The sequence below is a fragment of the Anoplophora glabripennis genome, unplaced genomic scaffold, assembly GCF_000390285.2.
Source record: "Anoplophora glabripennis isolate ALB-LARVAE unplaced genomic scaffold, Agla_2.0 scaffold811, whole genome shotgun sequence".
Classification (NCBI taxonomy): Eukaryota; Metazoa; Arthropoda; class Insecta; order Coleoptera; family Cerambycidae; genus Anoplophora; species Anoplophora glabripennis.
The window spans coordinates 168,546-190,239 of record NW_019417047.1 but is presented as its reverse complement, the minus strand read 5'-3'; the positions used below and the strand labels follow the sequence as shown (position 1 = coordinate 190,239).

General features: G+C 30.9%; 2 protein-coding genes across 2 annotated transcripts in view; one reads left to right on the top strand and one right to left on the bottom strand.

Moving 5' to 3' along the window:
• LOC108912449 (rotatin) overlaps positions 1-18,974 on the top strand; it is a 28,062-nt gene extending 9,088 nt beyond the window's left edge. Inside the window, exons 13-27 of the mRNA XM_018717671.1 lie at positions 1,533-1,736; positions 1,787-2,057; positions 2,157-2,347; positions 2,408-2,671; positions 5,360-5,610; positions 9,827-9,983; positions 10,044-10,222; positions 10,284-10,410; positions 13,090-13,279; positions 13,334-13,530; positions 13,589-13,807; positions 13,861-14,691; positions 16,751-16,962; positions 17,024-17,294; positions 18,652-18,974. Coding sequence (XP_018573187.1) covers positions 1,533-1,736; positions 1,787-2,057; positions 2,157-2,347; positions 2,408-2,671; positions 5,360-5,610; positions 9,827-9,983; positions 10,044-10,222; positions 10,284-10,410; positions 13,090-13,279; positions 13,334-13,530; positions 13,589-13,807; positions 13,861-14,691; positions 16,751-16,962; positions 17,024-17,294; positions 18,652-18,908 — 3,821 coding nt within the window. The 3' untranslated portion in view covers positions 18,909-18,974. The remainder of the gene's footprint in view (positions 1-1,532; positions 1,737-1,786; positions 2,058-2,156; positions 2,348-2,407; positions 2,672-5,359; positions 5,611-9,826; positions 9,984-10,043; positions 10,223-10,283; positions 10,411-13,089; positions 13,280-13,333; positions 13,531-13,588; positions 13,808-13,860; positions 14,692-16,750; positions 16,963-17,023; positions 17,295-18,651) is intronic.
• Positions 18,975-21,031: 2,057 nt separating this feature from the next.
• The window catches only part of LOC108912457 (nuclear pore complex protein Nup107), a 15,241-nt gene continuing 14,578 nt past the window's right edge, over positions 21,032-21,694 (bottom strand). The window contains exon 11 of the mRNA XM_018717688.2: positions 21,032-21,210. Within this exon, the coding sequence (XP_018573204.1) occupies positions 21,103-21,210 (108 nt within the window). The 3' untranslated portion in view covers positions 21,032-21,102. The remainder of the gene's footprint in view (positions 21,211-21,694) is intronic.

Here is a 21,694-nt window from a genome sequence, read left to right as displayed (position 1 = left end):
AAAAAAATTCTTATCTTGGCTCATGTTGGTCGTAGAGGGTACTTTTTTTATTTTAAAACTGTATTTTTTTGCCAGCTATCCATTGCATCTATTTTCGGTGAGATAGCATAAATAGCAACAATGTTATTCAAATTGTTTATAAGCGAAAAACGCACGATTTTTTTAATGCACAATTTGATAATGATATTGTCAAAAAAACGGTGATATTTTTTAATAGGTCGCTTAATTCCGTCTTTAAGATTTCAATGACGCTTTCAGAATCATGTTTGGTTGAAAATTAACGCCTGTACAGAGGCTTAAAGTTCATAACTTTTAGAGCGTCCGTTATAAACAAATAGAATTGTGCGAAAACTATTGCACCTACAGCGCCCACTTTTGTCACACTTTTGAATTATAACAAAACCCTCAACTTGCCATAGGTTTTATAAAATTTTAACAATAAATGCAATAGTTATAAACAAATTAAAAAATGGGCACTTTTCTTGTTTTTTTTGCAATAAATTTTTTGTTTATTAACCGATTTTAATTTAACAAGTCTCACTTTGTAGATAATTTTACTCCCTATAAGCTGTCTGTGAGTTAGTTTTCGCTAAAATTGATGGTTTTCCCTGCAAAGTGAAAGAACTGTTTTCCTCACTTATTTGTTTAAATAGAAAAGTTAGCTAATAAAAGTTTTTGACTCACAAAACGAGAGATGTCTTGTATTATGTTCCTTTAGACAATTTTACAATAATCTCGCGGATAGGACTTTTTTCAAGTTTCTTTTTCATTTTCGCTAATTTTCCTGGTGTATATGCAGAATGATAATATCAAAAAAGTAACTCGAAAGAAGTGAAGCTATTTTGGCAAATTGCAAATAAGTGGCAAATTTACGTGTTTTTTCAGTTTTTTTTTAATGCCCACGAAAATCTAGACGACCTATCGGAATATTAGTTATTTTATGTTGTAGACAATTAAATTACCTTCAATTTAAGGTATCTAAAGGCATATTTCACCAATTTGTTAACTGTAAAATAACTGTAAAAGTTAAAGTTAATTAATTCCATCTTTTCCACAAATCTCTTGCCTTTGCAATAATGATGCATAGTTTTCGAAAACTGATATTTCTGCGTTTGACCTTTATTTTACAATTACCAAATTAGTGAAAATTGACTGTAAGTACCTTAAATTGTAGGTAATTTGATTGCTTAAAACATAAAATAACTAATATTCCGATAGGTCGTTTAGATTTTGGTGGGCAGTAAAAAAAGGGAAAAACCACGTAAATTTACCACTTATTTGCAATTTGGCAACATAGCGTCTCTTCTTTCGAGTTACTTTTTTGATATTATCATTCTACTTACCCTTCCCCATCATAAAGTCTAATAAAATGTCTATTAATAATTTTTTCAAGTTTTCCTATTTTATGATCTCAGCTGGAGTAAAATAAAAAAAAATATACACACACTAAAAGTAGTCAGTTGTGTTTGTATTTCAAATACCTATTAGAATAGTTAGCACACAAATAACAATTCAAGTATTCTGGTTTCTAGGTTTGTTCCTATTTTTCACAGAGGAGAGGGTACGACAAGACGCGGGGACTCTATTGTGCCTTTTAATTTTCAAAGATTTCGTCAGGGGTACTCCAAAAAGTGCATCTTTTTCTTTACCTAATTTAATATGTGTCAATATGCACCTACCTTTTTTATGTAATAGTCACTGGAATGTCAGTGACTACACCAGAGTCAATCTAAAAGGTAATTATTCAAGAACGACATCACATTTTGTTCAAAACCTTGTTTTTTAGAATGGATAACTTCTGACAGTTTGAGTTTAAGTTCAGTTCAAATTCAATGGAATTTAGAAATTTTTGGGGGTTTCCAGGAAATAATAAAACGGGAAAATGTCACTTACGACGATGAACAGTTCAAATTTTCTGATGAATTAAAGTTAAGTAATGGTGATTTAAAAGCATTAAAAACTTCGTCCGTACATTTTTGCATAATGGAACACCTAAATATGATACAGAATGGAACTTCGCATAATATTATTATAGAATCTATAGAAGATGTCACTATGTAAGTAATTTTGTATCCTCTGTTTTATTTACATTTCGATGGGTAAAAAGTTGTACCCTAAACATTTGATAATTATTAGTTCCATGTGGTTGATTTCAGGTGCGTTTATTTGTATAAAATAGCAATAAGTACGTGTAAAGATATTGATGATGAGTATTTTCTTTCTCATTCATGGGAGCAGACTTTTTCGAAATTCCTTAAATCATTGCCTTCCTGCAATGACGATATGTTGCTGCTGCGAAACGTGATACAACTTCTTGCTATATTGGTGCCGTTTTATAAGTTACCAGGTACAGAAATTGATTTAACGCCAGTCAAGAGTACATTACTAAATGATTCGTATATTTCAGATAAAGAATGTTGGATCATTACAATTTTAAAAGACAATACTCAGTGCCTGCTGGATTTGTTAAACGTCGATAGTACCTCTGAGGAGAATAAAATTATTGGACAGGAACTGTTGAAACTTATAACCGTATGTGCATGTCAAGAACAGCATTATTTAGATTTTTATACTGCAAATTTTATATCCGGTTCTAAACCTTGGACTCACATCATAAAGATTACAGCAGATATTTTGAAATTCAACAATTCTCAACATTTTTATAATTTAGGTATGGAAAATATTTATTTTATGACTTGTCGAAAAGGAAAAAGTGTACAGGGTGTAACTTTGAATGGGGGTCATTTCACCATTAGAAACACATATTTTTTTCTCAAATTCCGTTGTGAACACGTGGTTTCTTTTCAAACTTTTTTTAATAATTTTTATACCCTATCGCTGGACAAGCCATTGCGATTTCAAACATAGGCGTGCATTAGTCGCAACGCATTCACACTTGAGAACTACGGTATGCATTGTTGTCAAACCTCAATTTAGAGAAAAGATTATTAAAAAGAAAATTTTAATAAAAAACAAATTTCCACACCACCTGCGTGAAGTACTGTTCTTTGATGTGTTACTTTTACAATAATAATAATAATTTTATTTCATAAGATCATGTTTATACAAAGTATCAAAAAGTGTCAGTATAAGGAATTTCAAATACTTACATATTTAAATATGTAACATAGTTATTGTAAATAATCGAAAATATATCGTCAGTACAAATATAAGACAAATAATAATTATATAAGGACATAATTACAAAATATAGGACGCCTTAAAATAAAAAATTACAAACCAGTCTCATTAAAAGTGACAAATCATATATTCGTCAATACAATAGAAAGCATTCTGCAAGAAAATTAGTTTGACTTTATTACGAAAAAGAATATAACAATTTAGCTGTTTAATGTGCATTGGCAACTTATTATACAATTTTGTAGACATAAAAAAGGGCCATTAGCCTTTAACGTTAATCAATGCTGAGGTATATTTAAATTGTAAGATTCTCTTGAGATTATAACCAGAGCACCGACTTGTATCAGCACATCAAACGAACTTTGTTAAGTGGTTCTTTATATGTATACAGTGAGCGGCAAAAGTATGGAATATATTTATTTAAAAATCAGATGTTCGTTATCTGAAAAATCGCTCGTACCCTTCGAATTATGTTTTTAGTTGCGCATTTTCTGAAGCAATTTTCATTTATACAGGGTGGCCCAAAAAAAAGTTATGAAATCAAGCCCAACTTTTTTAAATGGAAACCCCACTTTTCTGTATTTTTATTCAATTTTCCATGGAATTCTGATCATTTTTTATGTAACATAACCTATACCTATCTTTAACCCCTTTCGAGATAATGGCGTCTGAATAATGAATATAGAAAATTTTCAAAAATTACCCTTAGATTTACCCTGCTGGTTTTAAAATAAAACCACGTTTACTTTTTCGTCTTAGATTTGTGTGATTCACAAAAAGTTGCTTCAAATCAGAAAAATCCATAAGAAATAAGTGGTTCGGTGATTTATTTTCATCATTAGGACGCAATGACTTGAATGTAAAAAATATAAGTGAGGTATTTAGGTATAACTTAATTAAAAATGCATAATTTTATTGTATAAAATATGATTCTGTTAAATGTCACTATTTAAATTACGCGCCAGGTTATTTTGCAAATTTTTAGCACCGTTTCATGTTTTTTTGTAAAGAACAAAAAACTTAAAAAACTCCAGAAAAACATGCATTGTAGCCGTCGTCAAGCAAGTAAATATTAAATAGGTAACGTCAAAGTCAGTTGAAACTGATGTACCCTGTTCACTACTACTATTTTTTATTATATAGGACAGTGCAATTACTTAACTAGATGGCGCATCTAACAGAAATGCAGCGGATAGAAATTCTAATCTATTTGGGGCACGGTGACAAAGCCAGAACACAACAAGTGTGTGATATATTCAGTAACAAGTATCCAAATCATCCAATCCATCAAGCTGTGCTTAAATATTTGAAAAACACAAAATGTATTTAGCTGAAAGTACACCAGTTCCCACTGACTTTGACGTTACAGTCCTTACGTATCGAGAGTAATTTTTGAAAATTTTCAATATTCTATATTCAGACGCCATTATCTCGAAAACGGTTAAAGATAGGTATAGGTTATGTTACATAGATTATGATCAGATCATGGAGAATTGAATAAAAACACAAATAAGTGGGGTTTCCATTTAAAAAAGTTGGCCTTGATTTCATAACTTTTTTTTAGGCCACCAAATTGTATACATGAAAATTGCTTCAGAAAATGCGCAACTAAAAATATAATTCAACGGGTCCCAGCGATTTTTCAAATAACGAACATCTGATTTTTAAATAAATATATTCCATACCTTTGCCGCTCACTGTACGTAGCACAGCTCAATGTACAGGATGTTTATTAAGTATTTGTACAAACTTTAAAAAAATTTGAATCTTTGACAAATTTTAAGATAAAAAGTTCATATGAACATGGGTCCGCAATGGCTTGGTTCTTGATACAGGGCGTCCAAAAAAATAAGAAATTTTTTGTTTGGTATTTTGATCATGTTTTTGTTCAATAACATGGCAACAGTTTTGATGTTTTGTGCTTCGTCCACCAGGCTAATTCCTGGTGACCCACTTTACGCCTTCCATTGGTGACATAAACAAGAATTAAAGTGTGGTTTAACAAACTAATTATAACTTGACTATTTATTTGATTAAAACAAAAGGATTTAAATTTCATGTTCAGAAGAGGAACACATACTATTACCCCTAAAAAATAACCCCCACTTAAAGTTACATGGTGTATAAGTCTTATGGAAATTTTTTGAAAAAGTAATCCAGTTGGTTTATTGCAATTATATCTCATTCCCAACACGTTTCTCCCTTTTATGTGTTCCAGCCTACCTGGATTTTCTGCTTTTATGTTTGGTTCACCTGACGGCAACTCTGGGTTGGAGCAGCAGCAAACTAAGTGCTAATCCAAAAGAAACCATGGATCGCTTAGTATCGAGTCTCTGCGAATTAATTGGCGCTTTCCATTGTGGTAAGGGATCCTCTGCTGCCGTATCCCTTATGGGATTAAGTATTACGCGGCATGTCCTCTTGATTCTTAACAACTTGGTAGCTGAATTGCAAAATTCGAAAACTAAGGTAATTGTAATTCTACAAGACAAATTTGCGTGATATTGAAAGTGAGTTGACAGCATAAGTTTCAGTAGAAACTTGAATTTTCAAATCATATTATGGGGAACAACTATTCTGCCAGCCACATGCTCCGTACAACATTGAATTACATTCCTAATATCTAGTAAACAGATATGATCATTCATTAGCAGCAGTATCAAACACATGCGGGTTTTTTAGTACTCATCAATATGTTATAGGAGACATATGACATGCTGATGATCGACAAACAATTTAACTACCTGTATATGGATGTTTATCCACTGACAGGTTTTGTGTGTGGGTGAGATATAGCCTATCAAGTATCTGTCATATCTTAAATGTCATTTTTACTCGAAGCATACTGGTACAAAGTATTACTTTGTACCTACTGGCATAGTAGTCCAACCAAATTACACTTGGAGAAAAAAAAAATGTTACCTACACTTTTATAAGTGGAAATGGTAAAAGGGCTTGATAAACGGAAAAAAAATAAATGCTTGAGCAAGGGCGGCGGAGGGTTGATTTGGGGGGTTGAAAAATTGTATTATTGGGATTTCTGGTGAATGTTGACGTCAAACAAAAAAATATCTAATACAAAAGTTGTAGATCATGCAAAAATCTACAACTTTTGTAGAGGTCACTTTTTAACATCGCCTCAAAATTTCCGAGAAAAATGCGAAAAACGTTTTTTTTTCTGATTTTCGGTTTTTTATTTCTCATTTCCGCAAAAATAATTTAATTTTGACAAAACTTGGTGAAAGTATACCTTTCTCAGTCATAAATAATCTCAAATTTTTTTAGATAAAAAAATCAAGAAGTTTCTGAGATATTCATTTTTTCGACTTGAAACACTTTTTTTTCAAAGAAAAATTCTACTTAAAAAAATCATCGTACAGAATTCCGCCGGTAATAATTTTTTTCGTTTTGACATATACCTTTTGGTAATATAAAAAAATCTGTAATAACATTTCAAAAACATGCTGAAAATGCAAAAAAAAATAAAAAATGACGCAACAATGAATTTTTCAGTTATTGTTGATAATTTATTTAAATTAAAAAACATTCAAAAACTGATTACACCATTCAATTATACGGAAAAAAATAAAAAAAAAAACTGCCTCATTGTTTGACCCAACACTTTATTTTTGTACAGTATTGCTATAAACATCTAAGTCGAATTACAAATGCTCAAATGATAAATTATCTCAGGATGATTTGAGATTTCAGCAATACAAAGTATTAACTGCAAAGTCTACTGTTGACGCAAAATCCCAAAACCCGAAATTTTGCAAAATGGTTTTTATTTTTTTTTCTGGCCTAATTTGGAAACTAATTTTAAATAAATTGCATATTTACATTGCCATTTTTTCGCTCTGGCGTCAACATTTTTGCAATCCGACGTTTCGTCTTCGACGGGTCATCATCAGATTAATTTTTTTAAATATATCGCTGCTATTTTTATGACAAAATCTAGTCATTTTAAATTCTGTATTAGATGATATTACTATTGTAATCGTAAAAGGTTTTAAAACTATCATTAAAAATTTTTCCTGAGTACGGCTCTGAGCGCTTTCAAAATACCTGTATCTATTGGAGGAGAGAGAGACAGAGAGAGAGAGGAGAGAATAAAAGTCAATACAGCACAAAATATCCAAGAATTTTTTTTAATCCATAATAACCTAATAAAGAAATAATATGAATTTATGAAATATTTTATTACATATTTCTAATTAGTATTGCTAACAATAGTAAAAAATTGCTAAAAACTTTTTAAGCGATTACAATAGACAATCCTCTACATTACAATCCTCTAATTCAGAATTAAAAATGACTAGATTTTGTCACAAAAATAGCAGCGACGTATTCGCTGTGAGCTTCGCTGGTATCACCACCTAGCGGTTTTATAGCTACAACTTCTGTCGGAAATTTAAAGTGACAGTACTGAAAGTGTATATGCCAAATACAAATGATAGTTAATACTTTTTATTTAATTAACGTAACAAAGAAGTTATTAGATCGTAATCTATGAATAATATCAGTAAGTAAACAATTTTATTCATTATAATTGTTATTTTTAAAATTTTGCACTTCATTTTGTGATTATGTTGACTGCGATTATTAGAATAGGAGAATTTTTCCTCCAAAATTTAATTATACTTGCAATAAATAAACAAATGATTAAAAATATGGTCTAAATAGCAATGTTTTTTATTTATTTATTTATTTTTCTAGTTTTGGAGTATTTCAATCAAACAGTGATCAAATGACTACTACAAATTACATGACTTTTTTTAGGTAACCATCCTGGCCCATGATTAAATGCTCTACCTACAACAACATAAAATTTTAATTATTATTTAGATAGATTTTAAACATTAATTTTGATTCACATGTCACAACTTACATTTTCAATCAATATCTATTTTAAAATTGAAGGTTATATTTACTTACTTTTTTCTAATTGCATCAATCCACTTTTGTCGTTGACCCAGTTTATGAGTAGCTTTAGGGCATTTGTAAAATAATAATCTTTGATACAACAACTTGTGTGTCCCATTTAAAAATATCCTTATGCAGAAGATTTTTAAATTTCCGACCTAAGTTCACTAAGTTGACGCTACTTGCGCTCGCAAATGTTTGATTATCCCCTCTGTCTATTTGCTCACAGCGAATATAAAAAAATTAATCCGATGATGGCCCCTCGAAGACGAAAAAAATGTTGACGCCATTGTATAGAGCGAAATAAGTGGCATTGTATATATGTAGTTTGTTTTAAAATTCGTTTTCAAATAAAACCAAAAAAAATTAAACAATTTTGCAAAATTTCGGGTTTTTCCGGAACTACCCGGAATTTTAAAACCTTCTAAACAGCATATTATTTTTTTTCTAATCTGAACCACCCCGTATCTCTTACCCTTTCCTAGATCCTAATGTTATCCCATCCCTTGTCTTGGACACACTGTATATCTATGAATTCATCAAACTTTAAAAAAAAATAAGTACACTAATCAATCCTATGGAAAAAAAAATATTATTTATTTTATTTGTTCACTATTCGATTTATGTTTGTAGCAATACTATATAAAAATAGTTTTGGGTCAAATGATGAGGTTTTTTTTGTATTTTTTCTGTACAATTGAATGGTGTAATCAGTTTTTGATTATTTTTAAATTTTAAACAAATTATCAACAATTACTGAAAAATTTATTGCTGCAAGTCATTTTTTACTTTTTTGCATTTTTGAGCATGTTTTTAAACTGTAATTACAGATATTTTTATTTTACCAAAAAGTATATGTCAAAACGAAAAAAATGATTACCGGCAGAACTCTGTAGGATGATTTCTTTAAGCAGAATTTTTCTTTGAAAAAAAAGTGTTTCAGACCGAAAAAAATGAATATCTCAGAAACTTCTTAATTTTTTTATCTAAAAAAAATTGAGGTTATTTAAAACAGAGAAAGGTATACTTTCACCAAGTTTCGTCAAAATAAAATTATTTTTTGCGGAAATGACAAATAAAAAACAAAAAAATCAGAAAAAAACCTGTTTTTCGCATTTTTCTCGGAAATTTTGAGGTTATCTTAAAAAGTGATCTCCACAAAAGTTGTAGAATTTTGCATGATCTACAACTTTTGTATTAGATACTTTTTTGTTTGACGTCAACTTTCGTCAGAAATCCCAATGATACAATTTTTCATAACTTTTCAATCCCCCAAATCAACCCTCCACCGCCCCTGCTCATGCATTTATTTTTTTTCGTTTATTATAAGCCCCTTTACCATTTCCACTTATAAATGTCCAGGTAACAATTTTCTTTTTTTTCCCTCTAAATGAGTTATTTTGATCGGTCTATAGGTCGCCTCGTCTATGACATACCGATGAGAACTAATAAGATCAAAACCGGTTTATGTCTGATGGTACTAGACAGAGTATTATGTAGCTCACAGTATAGTTGGTTCCCACAATATCAATATATGAAAAGTATATTTCTCTTAGCGCTAAACAAGTTATGCTTTCACAGCGCCCATACATAAGCAGGTCACACTTTACCATCGAATAGCAACAGAAATTAAAATATGACGTAAAGTTTTTAGGCGTTATCTCATCTACACTCAAAAGCCTGATGTAGCCAATAGTAATACAAGAATAAATGACTCATTAAATGGTTTTGTTCTCCAGTTTTTTTTTTGTACTTATTTCAGTTCTGGGAAAAATACTTTTTGGATGATGGGGGAGGAAATTTTTTAAACAATTTCCTAACGCTATGGACAAGTAGAGATGTTATAGTTAGAGCAGGTGCCTTGCAGCTGTTTAGCGGTTTAGCTACATCTCCTAGGGCAGCTGAGGAAATCGTCAGCGGTGGGTGGTGACTCGTATATTAACTTACAGAGAATTGTTCATTTTTGGGAAATATTTTAGACGTGAAACCGGACGGTGGCTCAATTCTGAATTCAGCTTTTTCTGTGTTGGTTGATACTAATGAGGCGAACATCGTGAGGGAATATGCCGCCCAGTTAATTGCAAACTTGGTAGCTCACATGGCGCCTGCATCTTCGAATAAAGTCTCTCAATCGAATGCTTTGTTCATTTTAAAGAAGGTAATTAATGTCAGATATGTACAGATATTTTGTATTTTTTCTATTTGTTTTTATTTTTTAGAATCACACGAACAAAGTTCTAAGTCTACTTGAGGAATTTGATATTTATAGTAATTTAGAGGTAACTTTGAACAATTTGTTTACGACAAATATTTCACAAAATGCCTGGGTTTGTCACAGCTCACAAGGTAATTAAAATTTGTTAAAACTAAAACTTATACTTTCATTTATTTCATTAAATTTGCTCAATTGTGTTAAATTTTTTCGAAAAAAATTGAAATTCACTTAAACTCATTTTCAAAATTAACCAAGCACACCTTGAAAACAAATGCTTTAGCATCCTTAGAAACAAGCTAACATGAAATTACTTTAGACAGATAATAAGTAATAGTCCAGACGGTATCTGTTTCAAAGAGTTCATATTTGGGTGAATCTTATATCCACGGAGATTTTTGCCTTTTTGGCTTTCAAATATCACTAGAAATAAAAAATTTTCTATGCGCATAAAAAAAAACGTGGGCTTAACTTTTGGCGGTACAATATGTTAAAAAAATTCGAATAATGTCATATTTTTCTTCCTATTTAAATTATGTATCTTTTCAAGAGTTGATTTTAGGCAAAAATGGAAGAGGAAAAAAACAAAGTTAGTTACAAATTGAATGAATCATGATTATTGTTGTAAAAATCAAGAAAATCGCCAAAATTGGGATTAAAAAACATTCCTAGGTATAGGACCTTCATATTTGGCTCAAGAAAAGTTCATGTTATGTAGAATCATCACACCAAATTTCATCAAAATCGGTTCGATAGATATTGCATAATAATTTTGCAATTCAGATTTTGAAAAAAAAATTTCAAATTTTCAAAATTTTGCACAGCAAAAACCAAGGCTCTTAGATACTTGAAAATTTAATTACACATAGAAGGGCTCTCAAGATTTCAAACACTTTTTGAAAAATTTGAATCGGTCAATTAGGAGAGCTCTGGCGCTTGTTTAAACATTGATCGAATTTTTGTACCTACCATAATTTTGTATTTTTGTAATATAATGAGTTAATTTTTCGTTTGCTTATATTTTAAACAGTAAATAATATTTGAATTATACTTTAATCACAAAAGAAATGATGATTAAATTAAATTAATTAATTAATTAATTAATTACTAATTTTCGACATATTTTGAAAATAATTATTGTTTAAACAATTTTAGAATATTTAAATAAATTTTGTTTTTGATCTTTGATAAACAGTGTATAAGTTTGTACACACCTTTGATACAATAAAAAAAATAAAGTTGATAATTAAAGGAAGTTTAAAGATAAATAATTATCGGACAGTTGAAAGACCAATAATTATTAACGATAGGCATTTGAAAATACGCTAATTGTTTTTTTTTAAATCGCGAGACATCGATTTAAAAAAAATCAAAAACGGACTGCTAGAAGCTGAGATATTAAAATTTTTTAAGCGCGTCGCGGTTTTGAACTCGCCGACTCAATTTCGAGTAGGCCGAAGCGGCCGCGCTCTCTGCTTCCCCCACCACCACCACCCTTACGATTTTCTTGAATTTCCCGCTTGAATAAACAACTTTAAAGCGTTTTAAAGTAGTTTGCCAATGAAGAAAAGTATTGCAAACTTAGACCTGGTAAGTACTCGGAATACCAAAGGTATTTTTCGAAAAATTAGCCCGGATGTCCCAGTATATTTAGTGTAAATGACGGTTAACTTTGATCGGCTATAACTACGTAACTAATTGACCAATCGATCTATTTTTTTTTAAAGAAGTGTCTTTCCAAGAACTTTTAAAACCTGCTGTAGAAAATTTGATTTGATTGAATATTCACAAAGTTCTAATTGTTTATAAGTACAAAAATTCGACCAGTGTTTAAACAAGCGCCAGAGCTCTCCTAATTGACGGATTTGAATTTTTCAAAAAGCGTTTGAAAGCATGAGAGCCCTTCTATATGTGATTAAATTTTCAAATATCTAAGGGCCTTGGTTTTTGCTGCGCAAAATTTTGAAAATTTGCTAAATATTTTTCAAAATCTGGATTGCAAAATTATTATGCAAAATCTATATAACCGATTTTGATGAAGTTTGGTGCGATGATTCTACATAACATGAACTTTTCTTGAGCCAAATATGAAGGTCCTATACCCAACTTAAAGACCCCAAAAAAAATTACCTAAAAAGTTATGTTTTTAACACCATTTTTGGCGATTTTTTCTATTTTTACAATAGTAATCATGATTCATTCGATTTGTAACTAGTCATATTTTGTAAAATTTTATTACAAACATTTTTTTCCTCTTCCATTTTCGCCTAAAATCAACTCTTGAAAATATACATAATTAGGAAGAAAAATATGACATTTTTCGTTTTTTTTTTTTAACATATTGTGCGCCAAAAGTTAAGGCGTTTTTTTTATGCTCATAGAAAAATTTTCATTTCTAGTGATATTTGAAAGCCAAAAAGCCAAAAATCTCCGTGGATATACGATTTACCTTAACCAAAACAGATACCGCCTAGTCTATAATTTTATGTAAGCTTTCTTGTTAAATAGTTAAAATTAAAAATAAGTTAGGATGAATATTAATTATTGTTCGAACACGGATTTATGTGACATGCATTATTGTTATGGTATAGCTGGGGAAAATTAATTTAACTAATTTCATGTCTACTTGTTTCTAAGGAAACTAAAGCGTTTGTTTTCAAAGCATGCTATGATAGTTTTGAAAATGAAAACACAAAAAAACACTATCATCTAAACGAAAGTAGATAATAAAATGCTTTTCTCTGATTTGAATTTATATTTAAATAACGTATGTAGTTATAATCAATACAATATTTGCAACAAAATATTTTTAGAAACTTGCAGCAACTCAATTAGCAGTACTTCGCAGAACTATTTTTTCGAAAACACGGAGTCTACCTGCTTAGCTGCCACTCCTGGATTTGTAAAATGTTTCGGACTTTTTCTTTATAATGTTTTAAACATAGCACCAGAAGATATTACTAATAAATTGCAAGAATGCGGTCTCGTAAAACTCTTATTCAGGTAAAACTTATTTATTAGAGTTACGTTACATAATTTATTAATTGACAATTTTAGATCACTGTGCAACCCATCCATGAGTATTTCGAATCCAAAGGAATTGTCCTTGTATTGCGATATATTAGAAATGAATACTGCGATTTGTTCCGTTTTGATTAAACTAACAACCATCAGTCCTTCCTGTTTAGGAACCATCCTACACACTTCTGACTGTTTTAGTGCGTTAATATCCTTATTGAATTATAAAAATTTTCGTAAGTAACTTTTGAATCTTTTGTTAATGTAAAATTACGAGGCTGCATTTATTTCCAGACACCAATAAGCCGCAATTAATGTACTTAAGAAATAGCCTGTGGGCAAAAATTTTCAAATTACTTACTACTTTAATAGAAAGCGCCAGTGCAAAGGACGGCGAACAGTGTGACAAATCCGTTGAAGTTCTGACTATATTTTATGAACTGATATTTGAATCAAAAAGTCAACTGTTCTTGGAAACTATTTGTGAATCCGTTAGTTGTCTTGGATCCAATGGTGAGTTTAAGAAATATTTTTTCTCAGCAAACTTACGATTTTTTTATTTTTAGAACTACAAAATTACGCTTTAACATTTCTAACTTCTCTTTTGAAAACGGACTTTTTGTATCATACGCCTCGGAAATCAAGTGTTGATTCCAACACTATAAAAACCGTGTCTCTACAGAATATTCTCGATTCTGTGAGAACGACTAGGTCTGTCGTCATATGTTCTACAATAGATCGAACTAAAAATGATGCACATTCGAAGAAACATGGAAAAACAAAAGATAAACAAATTATTAGAAATAAAAGCAGTCATAAAACAAACCTCTTAGAAGAGGCCTACTTTGGCCAAGTATTTCCAAAGTTGGAGCAGGAAGCATCGTACGATTCGGACAGTGAAATTAGTTTCGTAGAGAATAACGACAACAGTTTGTCAACGGGTGCTAAACTCTGTAAAATATTACTACATCTTTATGATATATCTAATTTAAGAAATAGAAGTGTTTTCGGCAAAATCAAAGAAAACGTCACAGCCGCTCTAGCTAGTCTCCTGTGTATATCCGTCGAGGCGAAGAAATATGCTTTGGAAAACCATTTACTAAATAAACTAATGAAGCAATTGAAAGAAAAATATATCCAACTCAGTTTGGAATCTGTCGATTGTCTCAGAAGGATAACGAATAAGAGAAACGTTTGTCCCCTATTAAACGATGTAAATAATCTAGTCAGGTTATTAACGAACTTCATGATTAATAATGGCGCTGCAAAAATTGAGGCCTCTGCATTAAATTTAGCAGACATTATCCACAAATTGTGGGTTTGGTTTTTGATGCAAAACAGTTTTCTTATTGACGTTCTTCGGTTGCTGAATGTTTATTCTACCGAATGCAGTTTAGGTAAGTCGTAAGTAAGCATAGGATTGTTAGACGGGCAAACAACAAAAAAAAAATGGCAATTTTTAAGCATAAATTTGGTGTGTGATAATTGGAACACTGCTAATGACTGACTAACCTATTACTATTTTAAGGTCTTGCCCTAAAATATGGTTTTTGTTTTCGAATGTACATTTTCTATTGCGTGAATATGTCGATGTCGTGTAATATATGATTGCCCTTTCATAACTAAAAAAAGGTATTTGGTGCAAAATTTCTCACACATATTTTATTTGTTTATAATTGTATAAGAATATTGTATGGGACATGTGGATACTAAATATAAAAAAAATATTCGTAATTGTGTAAATTATTTATCGTAATACACTTCATTCTACGACCATTAAGAATAAATGTAAACGTTTCTAGTTAACATATTTGTAAAAATAGACCACAATGTTACATGTACGGCTCTTAATACTGTCGCGTAGAAAAGTTGACCAGTTGTGTGGGTGTTACTGGATGCAATAATAAATACAACCATTGGTACATCGGAAGCAGTGGCGGTTTTACCATAAGAGCTGCAGAACACGTAAAATTTTATGTATTTAATAATATTAAATATCAACAAAATATTTAAAGAATTGAAATGTACTCGCGCTAAAATAAATCTAGGAGCTTATATTATTATTTATTACGTTACGACGCGAGCTACGCTCCTTACTATATGCAACCTCATATACAAAATTAGGCATCTACAGATATTATAGTTATTAAAATGAATAGCGTTTCGTTAAAAAAAAAGCTTTATTTGTTTCTCTGCCTTATGAGGATAAATTAAAAATAAAAGAATTAGGTGGGCCAACACCACAATTAAATATTGAAGTTAGTGGAACAAGCCGAAGTAAAAGTTATAAAAGATAATTTAACAGTAATGTATACACAAAAGCAGAGTGGGTGTGATATAAAAAATACACTGTTTTGTTTTCGGTGGGGATAAAGCATGAGCAATATACAATGTGAAAGATTTAAGTCATTTAAGTCATTAGGTAAAATAAACATAAGAAGTCAGGATTCTGCATATTGGGATAATATACGGAAACACAATGAACAGGTAACGAAAAATCGTCATGTATTACCTAAAATCATAGATTGCATAAAATTTTGCGGAGCTTTCGAATTAGCACTTCGCGGACACGACGAGACAGAAAATTCGGACAACCCTGACATAAATTTTAGTGCAGATCTTGACGACATATTAAAAGAACATCTAGCCACATGGGTATGACCAGGATTTTCTGTGATTGTACCGGGAATTAGCTGTATGGTCCCGAATTTCGGATTTGCGCGTATAACTCTCGGAATATAATATATGTACATATATATAAAAAAATAAAGAAAAAATCATAACACGGCGAGGAAAATTAAAATTCGTGGAATCGTTGGTAAACTTCACACACAATTTTTTTGTTTATAAACAATATTCAATAATTTAATAAAATATATTTAGTTTATTCCAATTTATTTATACTGTCAGTAGGTAATTCGTGAATAGATGTTTCAAAAACGTATCAATTTCAAAAATTGTTCTTGTGAAAATCTGTATTTTTGTATAAATGGATTGTTCCTTGAAATTCAGAAGTGCCAGGAAAACGCATGACCTTGAAAATTTAAAAATTTTTCGCCTGTGGTGCCATTTACAAACTCCGGGCACTTAATATCACGAAATTCAATTCAACAAATGTAACAACCCTAAGCAGAACACATTCAATCAATGTTCACACGCCGCCACTGATCGGAAGCCCTTCCATCATTTTTGTGTGTTTACACAGTTCTATGTATGCTTTAACTATGTTTTCTGTTGAGGGAAGCCAATATATTATTATGTATGGTTTATTTGTTCCACAGTGTACACACAAAATGCTGTTTGCCCGCCTAAATATCCGATGTCCTTTGTTATAATTGTTTTATTTTGTGACTAAAAATATTAATAGTGGGGTGTAATTAAAGTGGCCAATAGAAACCCACTTTCTCTCAGGAGCTGCACAAAGTGTGATGATTCGATTTATGCTTGAATTTTAAGGTTGCCAATCTATGACCTTAACTAGTTCCGTTGCTGGTTCTGGACCAGGAAAAGTGCCAACTAACGATTCCCTTCTACATGCCCTGATCACATTAATAATTAAAGAAATGGAACAGTTCAGTAAAATGCACGATTTGAGTATTTTGAACACGTCCTTTAATATCCTATGCAACTGTTGCGAATCATTGGAATGTCGAATTTTAATAGCCAAGGTGAACATTTAATACTATCTATGAAGTAATAAAGTATTAACCAGTTTATGTGCATTTTTAGAGTTCCCTGTTTAATGGTATGTTACATTTGCATCCTGCGAAGACGAAAAAACAGAAACCGTGGGATAGCCTAGAATTAGTATGGTTGGGCTTCTTAGAAAACTACACTATATATCCAGAGGGCCAGACGTCAGTAGCAAAAGCTTCCGACGTTTTGGAACTCGTAATGTCTTTGGCCTTTTGTTCCAGACCACAAAATAAATTAATGGCTGTGTTGGTGTTGAGAAATATTGCATTTTATCAACCTAATAAATCAAGACTATTAAGTTCAGGTAATATACAGGGTAATTCACAACTTATCCAAAAAAAATTTGGGAATAGATGCGGCATGAGAAATGGAGTCAATATTGTAAAAAAAGTTTTTTGTAAAATCTTATAGTTTCCGAGAAAAAAATTATTGAAGTTATAGTACATTCAACCAGTACATAGCTGGACAACTGTAGTCTCTAGCGTCATTCGCAATATGCGTGGAGAGCCACGTGGCTTCAGCAACTCCGAATACTGAAATCCTATTTTGCAATCATCGTTGCGATAGTGTTACCTGTTATCTGTGGTGTTTGCAATAGTTTTTTAGTAGTTAGTGTCAAAAATGGTTTGCGTGTATAGCAATTCGGAGTTGATGGATATCGTTTTAATTTATGGTGAAGCATTTCTGTTATGGTGAAGCAAGACAACATTTGTGTTAGTTTGTAGAAACTGAGTAAGACGAACCCAAATGTGTTTACACGTTGGCGGATAAAATTTTGAACAATTGTTGTTGTAACATCGGGAATGTCAAATGATTTTATTATTTAAAAACACAAATTAATTTTATTAATTAAGAGAGCAGATGAATTTGCCGATATAAAATAGGTGCGATAAAATTCTATTTACATATTTCTTTCTTTGCGAAAGTTTTTGTCCATTTTTATCACACCGTCATGCCAGTCGCATTGTGCTAGGTCAGGCTTTACAGTGGACCAGTTTCCAATGCCGTGCAGAAGTGTATTTTTAAATCATTTTCGAACTGCCCTTTTTGATTTTTTCTTTACAAAACTGTATTTATAAGGGTCCCCTGTACATCCAGAATTTTTTTTTTGATAAGTTCTGAAATACCCTGTATACACATACAGCGCTATCTAAAAAATTTGCACCATATGGGAAAAAACTTTATGTATAAATTGAATAGATTCCTTCGATTGTCAGTTGTCTCTGCATGTCGTCAAATCAATATAGTGCCCATCGAACTTTATAAAACGTTTATTATGTACCAGGGGCAGACAAAAACTGCAAATCGGCCCAAGAGTAAAGTACCCTTATTTTCAACCCTAAGGGAAAATGTTTTAAAGAAAAGTTATTTCTCTTTAAAAGATTAGCCCGAATATAAAATTTCAGTTCATTGTGTTGAAAAAGCGATTCCTTACATTTTTGCAACTTTCCGTCATACCATAATTCAAGCGAAAACATCCATTACTAATGTCACTTTTTTTAGTACGTTTCTACAAGACAAACATAATACTGAACACAAGTTGAATTAGGAGCTAATAAGGCCGTTATAAAAAATGGTGTGATGCTTTACGTCAGTCATTACATCCATTTTAATTCTTTATTCACTTATTAATATTTTTTACAGAGTAATTTTGTTTTTAGGTGAATTTCTAAATATACTCCAAGCAAAATTAATGAATGGAACCTTTGAGGAAAAAAATGCCGTGGTAACCATTATTTGGGCGATGGCTGCGAATAATCAAAAAGCAAAGAAAATTTTTAAATCAGCCCACCTTGATGTTGCCTTAGATGATGTCGTAAAACACTATCGATTATTAAAACACGAGACGTCGTCTTCAAACGGGCTTGATTTGAATAGAATAAACGTCGTTTTAAGTCTCTTACGAAGTAACAAATGAATACTGATATATTTTTATATTTTTAATTTTAAACTGTTCTTAATAGTTTATGTTAAAAAGTAGTTGATAATTAATTTTATACATACGTATCTAATATATATTTATTTTTTCTAAGCCAGTTTATATTTTAAATTATTTCTTTACTTTTAAAAAATATATATTCAACTTGAAAATTCTACCTTTATATAATACTTATTTTATAATTATTGTTTTGAGAAACTCGAGAATATTACGCCTATACAAAGGTCGCATTCAATTTCGGTTGAATAGAGAAGAATAGATGTGCACTCAACGCAAGATAAAGGTTTCTAATCTGAATCGTATTTTGTTTGAAATATGACGGCGTAACCGCTTGTCTATATGGGGCGTTCCCATTAAACTCGTATGGCAATATTTTACCGTCACATCTGACATTTTACGAGTTTTATACAAAAATGCTTTCCTGGTAGATTGGCATTTTTAAAATGGGACTAATCCGCAAACTCTTATAGCAGACCTTGTATGCATTTTTTATTATCTTGTTTCTATTAAAAGAGTTGCATATACATTACAATAGAAAAATCGATTCATCCTAGTTAATAAATCTTGCGAAAAGTCTACTACCTATTTATGAATAGTTAGATTGAATGGATTTAAGAAAATTAAAAATTAAAATTTTTTTTTTAATTTTGAAAATCCTGCGGCTCGGAAACGGCGGCCTTAAGAGCCTACGTGTGTGTAACAAAATTTACTTAATTTTAGCCATAGAATGGGCTTCTAGTTTTTCTGTACGCCATTAATGAACACTAGGTGTCCGCAATGAAATAAGTTTCTTATAAAAGTTGTAAAGCATACAATTCTACATAAAAATGGCATCTTCACTTTTTCTCGTACTATTAAAATTAACAGAGTTAGGGAGGCTGGAAGTTAGGGGAATATTTCAGAAATTTAAAAAAATCGTAAGCAGAAAAACGAATTAATTTTGTATTTTTTTTTCAATATACTCTAAAAAAATTTAACTTTTCTTTTTAGAGAAATAGATATAATTTTTAATAAGAAAGTTATAATAATTTCAAATTTTCAATAGTTAATGTAACAAAACCAAAACAATTTTTTTCTATACTATTCGATAGATTATTTAAAATAATAAAAAGTTGCCTTGGAATTTTTATTTACATTTGTTAGACAGATACAAATTTATTTACCTTTTTATATTTTGAATTTTATTTAGCTCCTACGACACTGCCAGGACAAAGATAAAAAATCACGTTCGCTTTGTCGCACTCATGGTACCGAAGTTGTGGATAACATTAGGGGCCCGGAAATGCTTCCTTTCTGATAGATGTAAAATTTAAAAAAAATCCAGTTTTTCTAAATATTTCGAAAACGATTTAAGATATTACACTGAGCTTTGGTGTATAGTACAGTGGCAGTGTAATATCTTAAACCGTTTTCAAGATATTTAGAAAAAAAAACAGATTTTAAATTTCTTTTGACATCTATCTCAGAAAGGAAACATTTCCGGACCCATAATGTCATGAACTTATTTACTTATTTTCACTTCCAGAACACGTCCTTAAAATATTTCCCTTTCCTCCCGAAACTGTATAAGCCTACACAAAAAAAAATAAGACACGCCCCTAATTATCGATGTCTCCCAAAATTCCTATTAATAGTCCACCGGCTCGCCCCTGTAAAAATAGTATGCCTTTTAGGTTGGAAACCTTTATCGTGCGTCGAGTGTACCTCAACTCACAGTAATTCATTTTTAATTTGGGAGATTCTACATTATATTTAAATTATTTTAATTATTCATCTACTTGTCATCAATTATCGCATTTGAGGAAAGTAGCGTGAAATACAGGGTGTTTCGCATGAGAATATGGTGATTTACGCAACTTACCTACTATCATATTTTTATTTTTACTATGACCCAAGTCTGCGTTTTCATCGTAACCTTGTTTTTAAACAAAGTCTTTTTAATAGTACCTACACATGTACTTATTTTGCATAAGACGCATTGATAGCGCTTTGTTGCACCAAAATTTCACTCAACTGTCAGCTGACTGCTACCATTTTTTTCTCAATTTCATCAAAAAAGTCTACATATATCTTTATTTTATTCTTTATTTTTATTTTCAGCTATAAAAAATGTATTTTTTATTTATTATGACAAACAAAAAAAATGTTTTAAATTATTACAATAAAAGAAGAATTAAGCTGACATTTCATTTCCCCAAGGATCTTTTTTTGCATTCAAGAGTGCAATGGAACTCTCACAGAATTTTATCAATATTTCTCCAAGCTTCTCTTTTGAATACACCTAAAAATAATATATTTGAGGCCTGGGTAAACACTGTTTAAGTAATAAGGCCTTGATTAAAATCTCTTATTAAATAAAACATTAAAAAACATATATTAATTGAAAAATGTTTATAGTTTAAATATTCAGGGTATTTATTAAGGAGGTATATCGGGGTCCGAGGGAAATGAGGAGCACAGGGGGGTCCCATGCTCTTCTTATGGGACTAAAGCCCACTGCCAATTTGAAAAAATTATATTCTATTGAAATCATTTGCGATAAACATTATCTATATAGCAAAAAAATCTACTCATACGCACATAGCCTACATACTGACTGACTAATTAACAACATAAAAATATCATATTTAAGTAGTTTTAAATTATATTTAATGAACGCATAAAGACTATGTAGATGTGGTAACAGCGCTAATAATTGACTAGCAGTTGTACACACTGCGAACCTACAGACCTCGGACATCGGAGATATTGCGCGTCAAATTCGG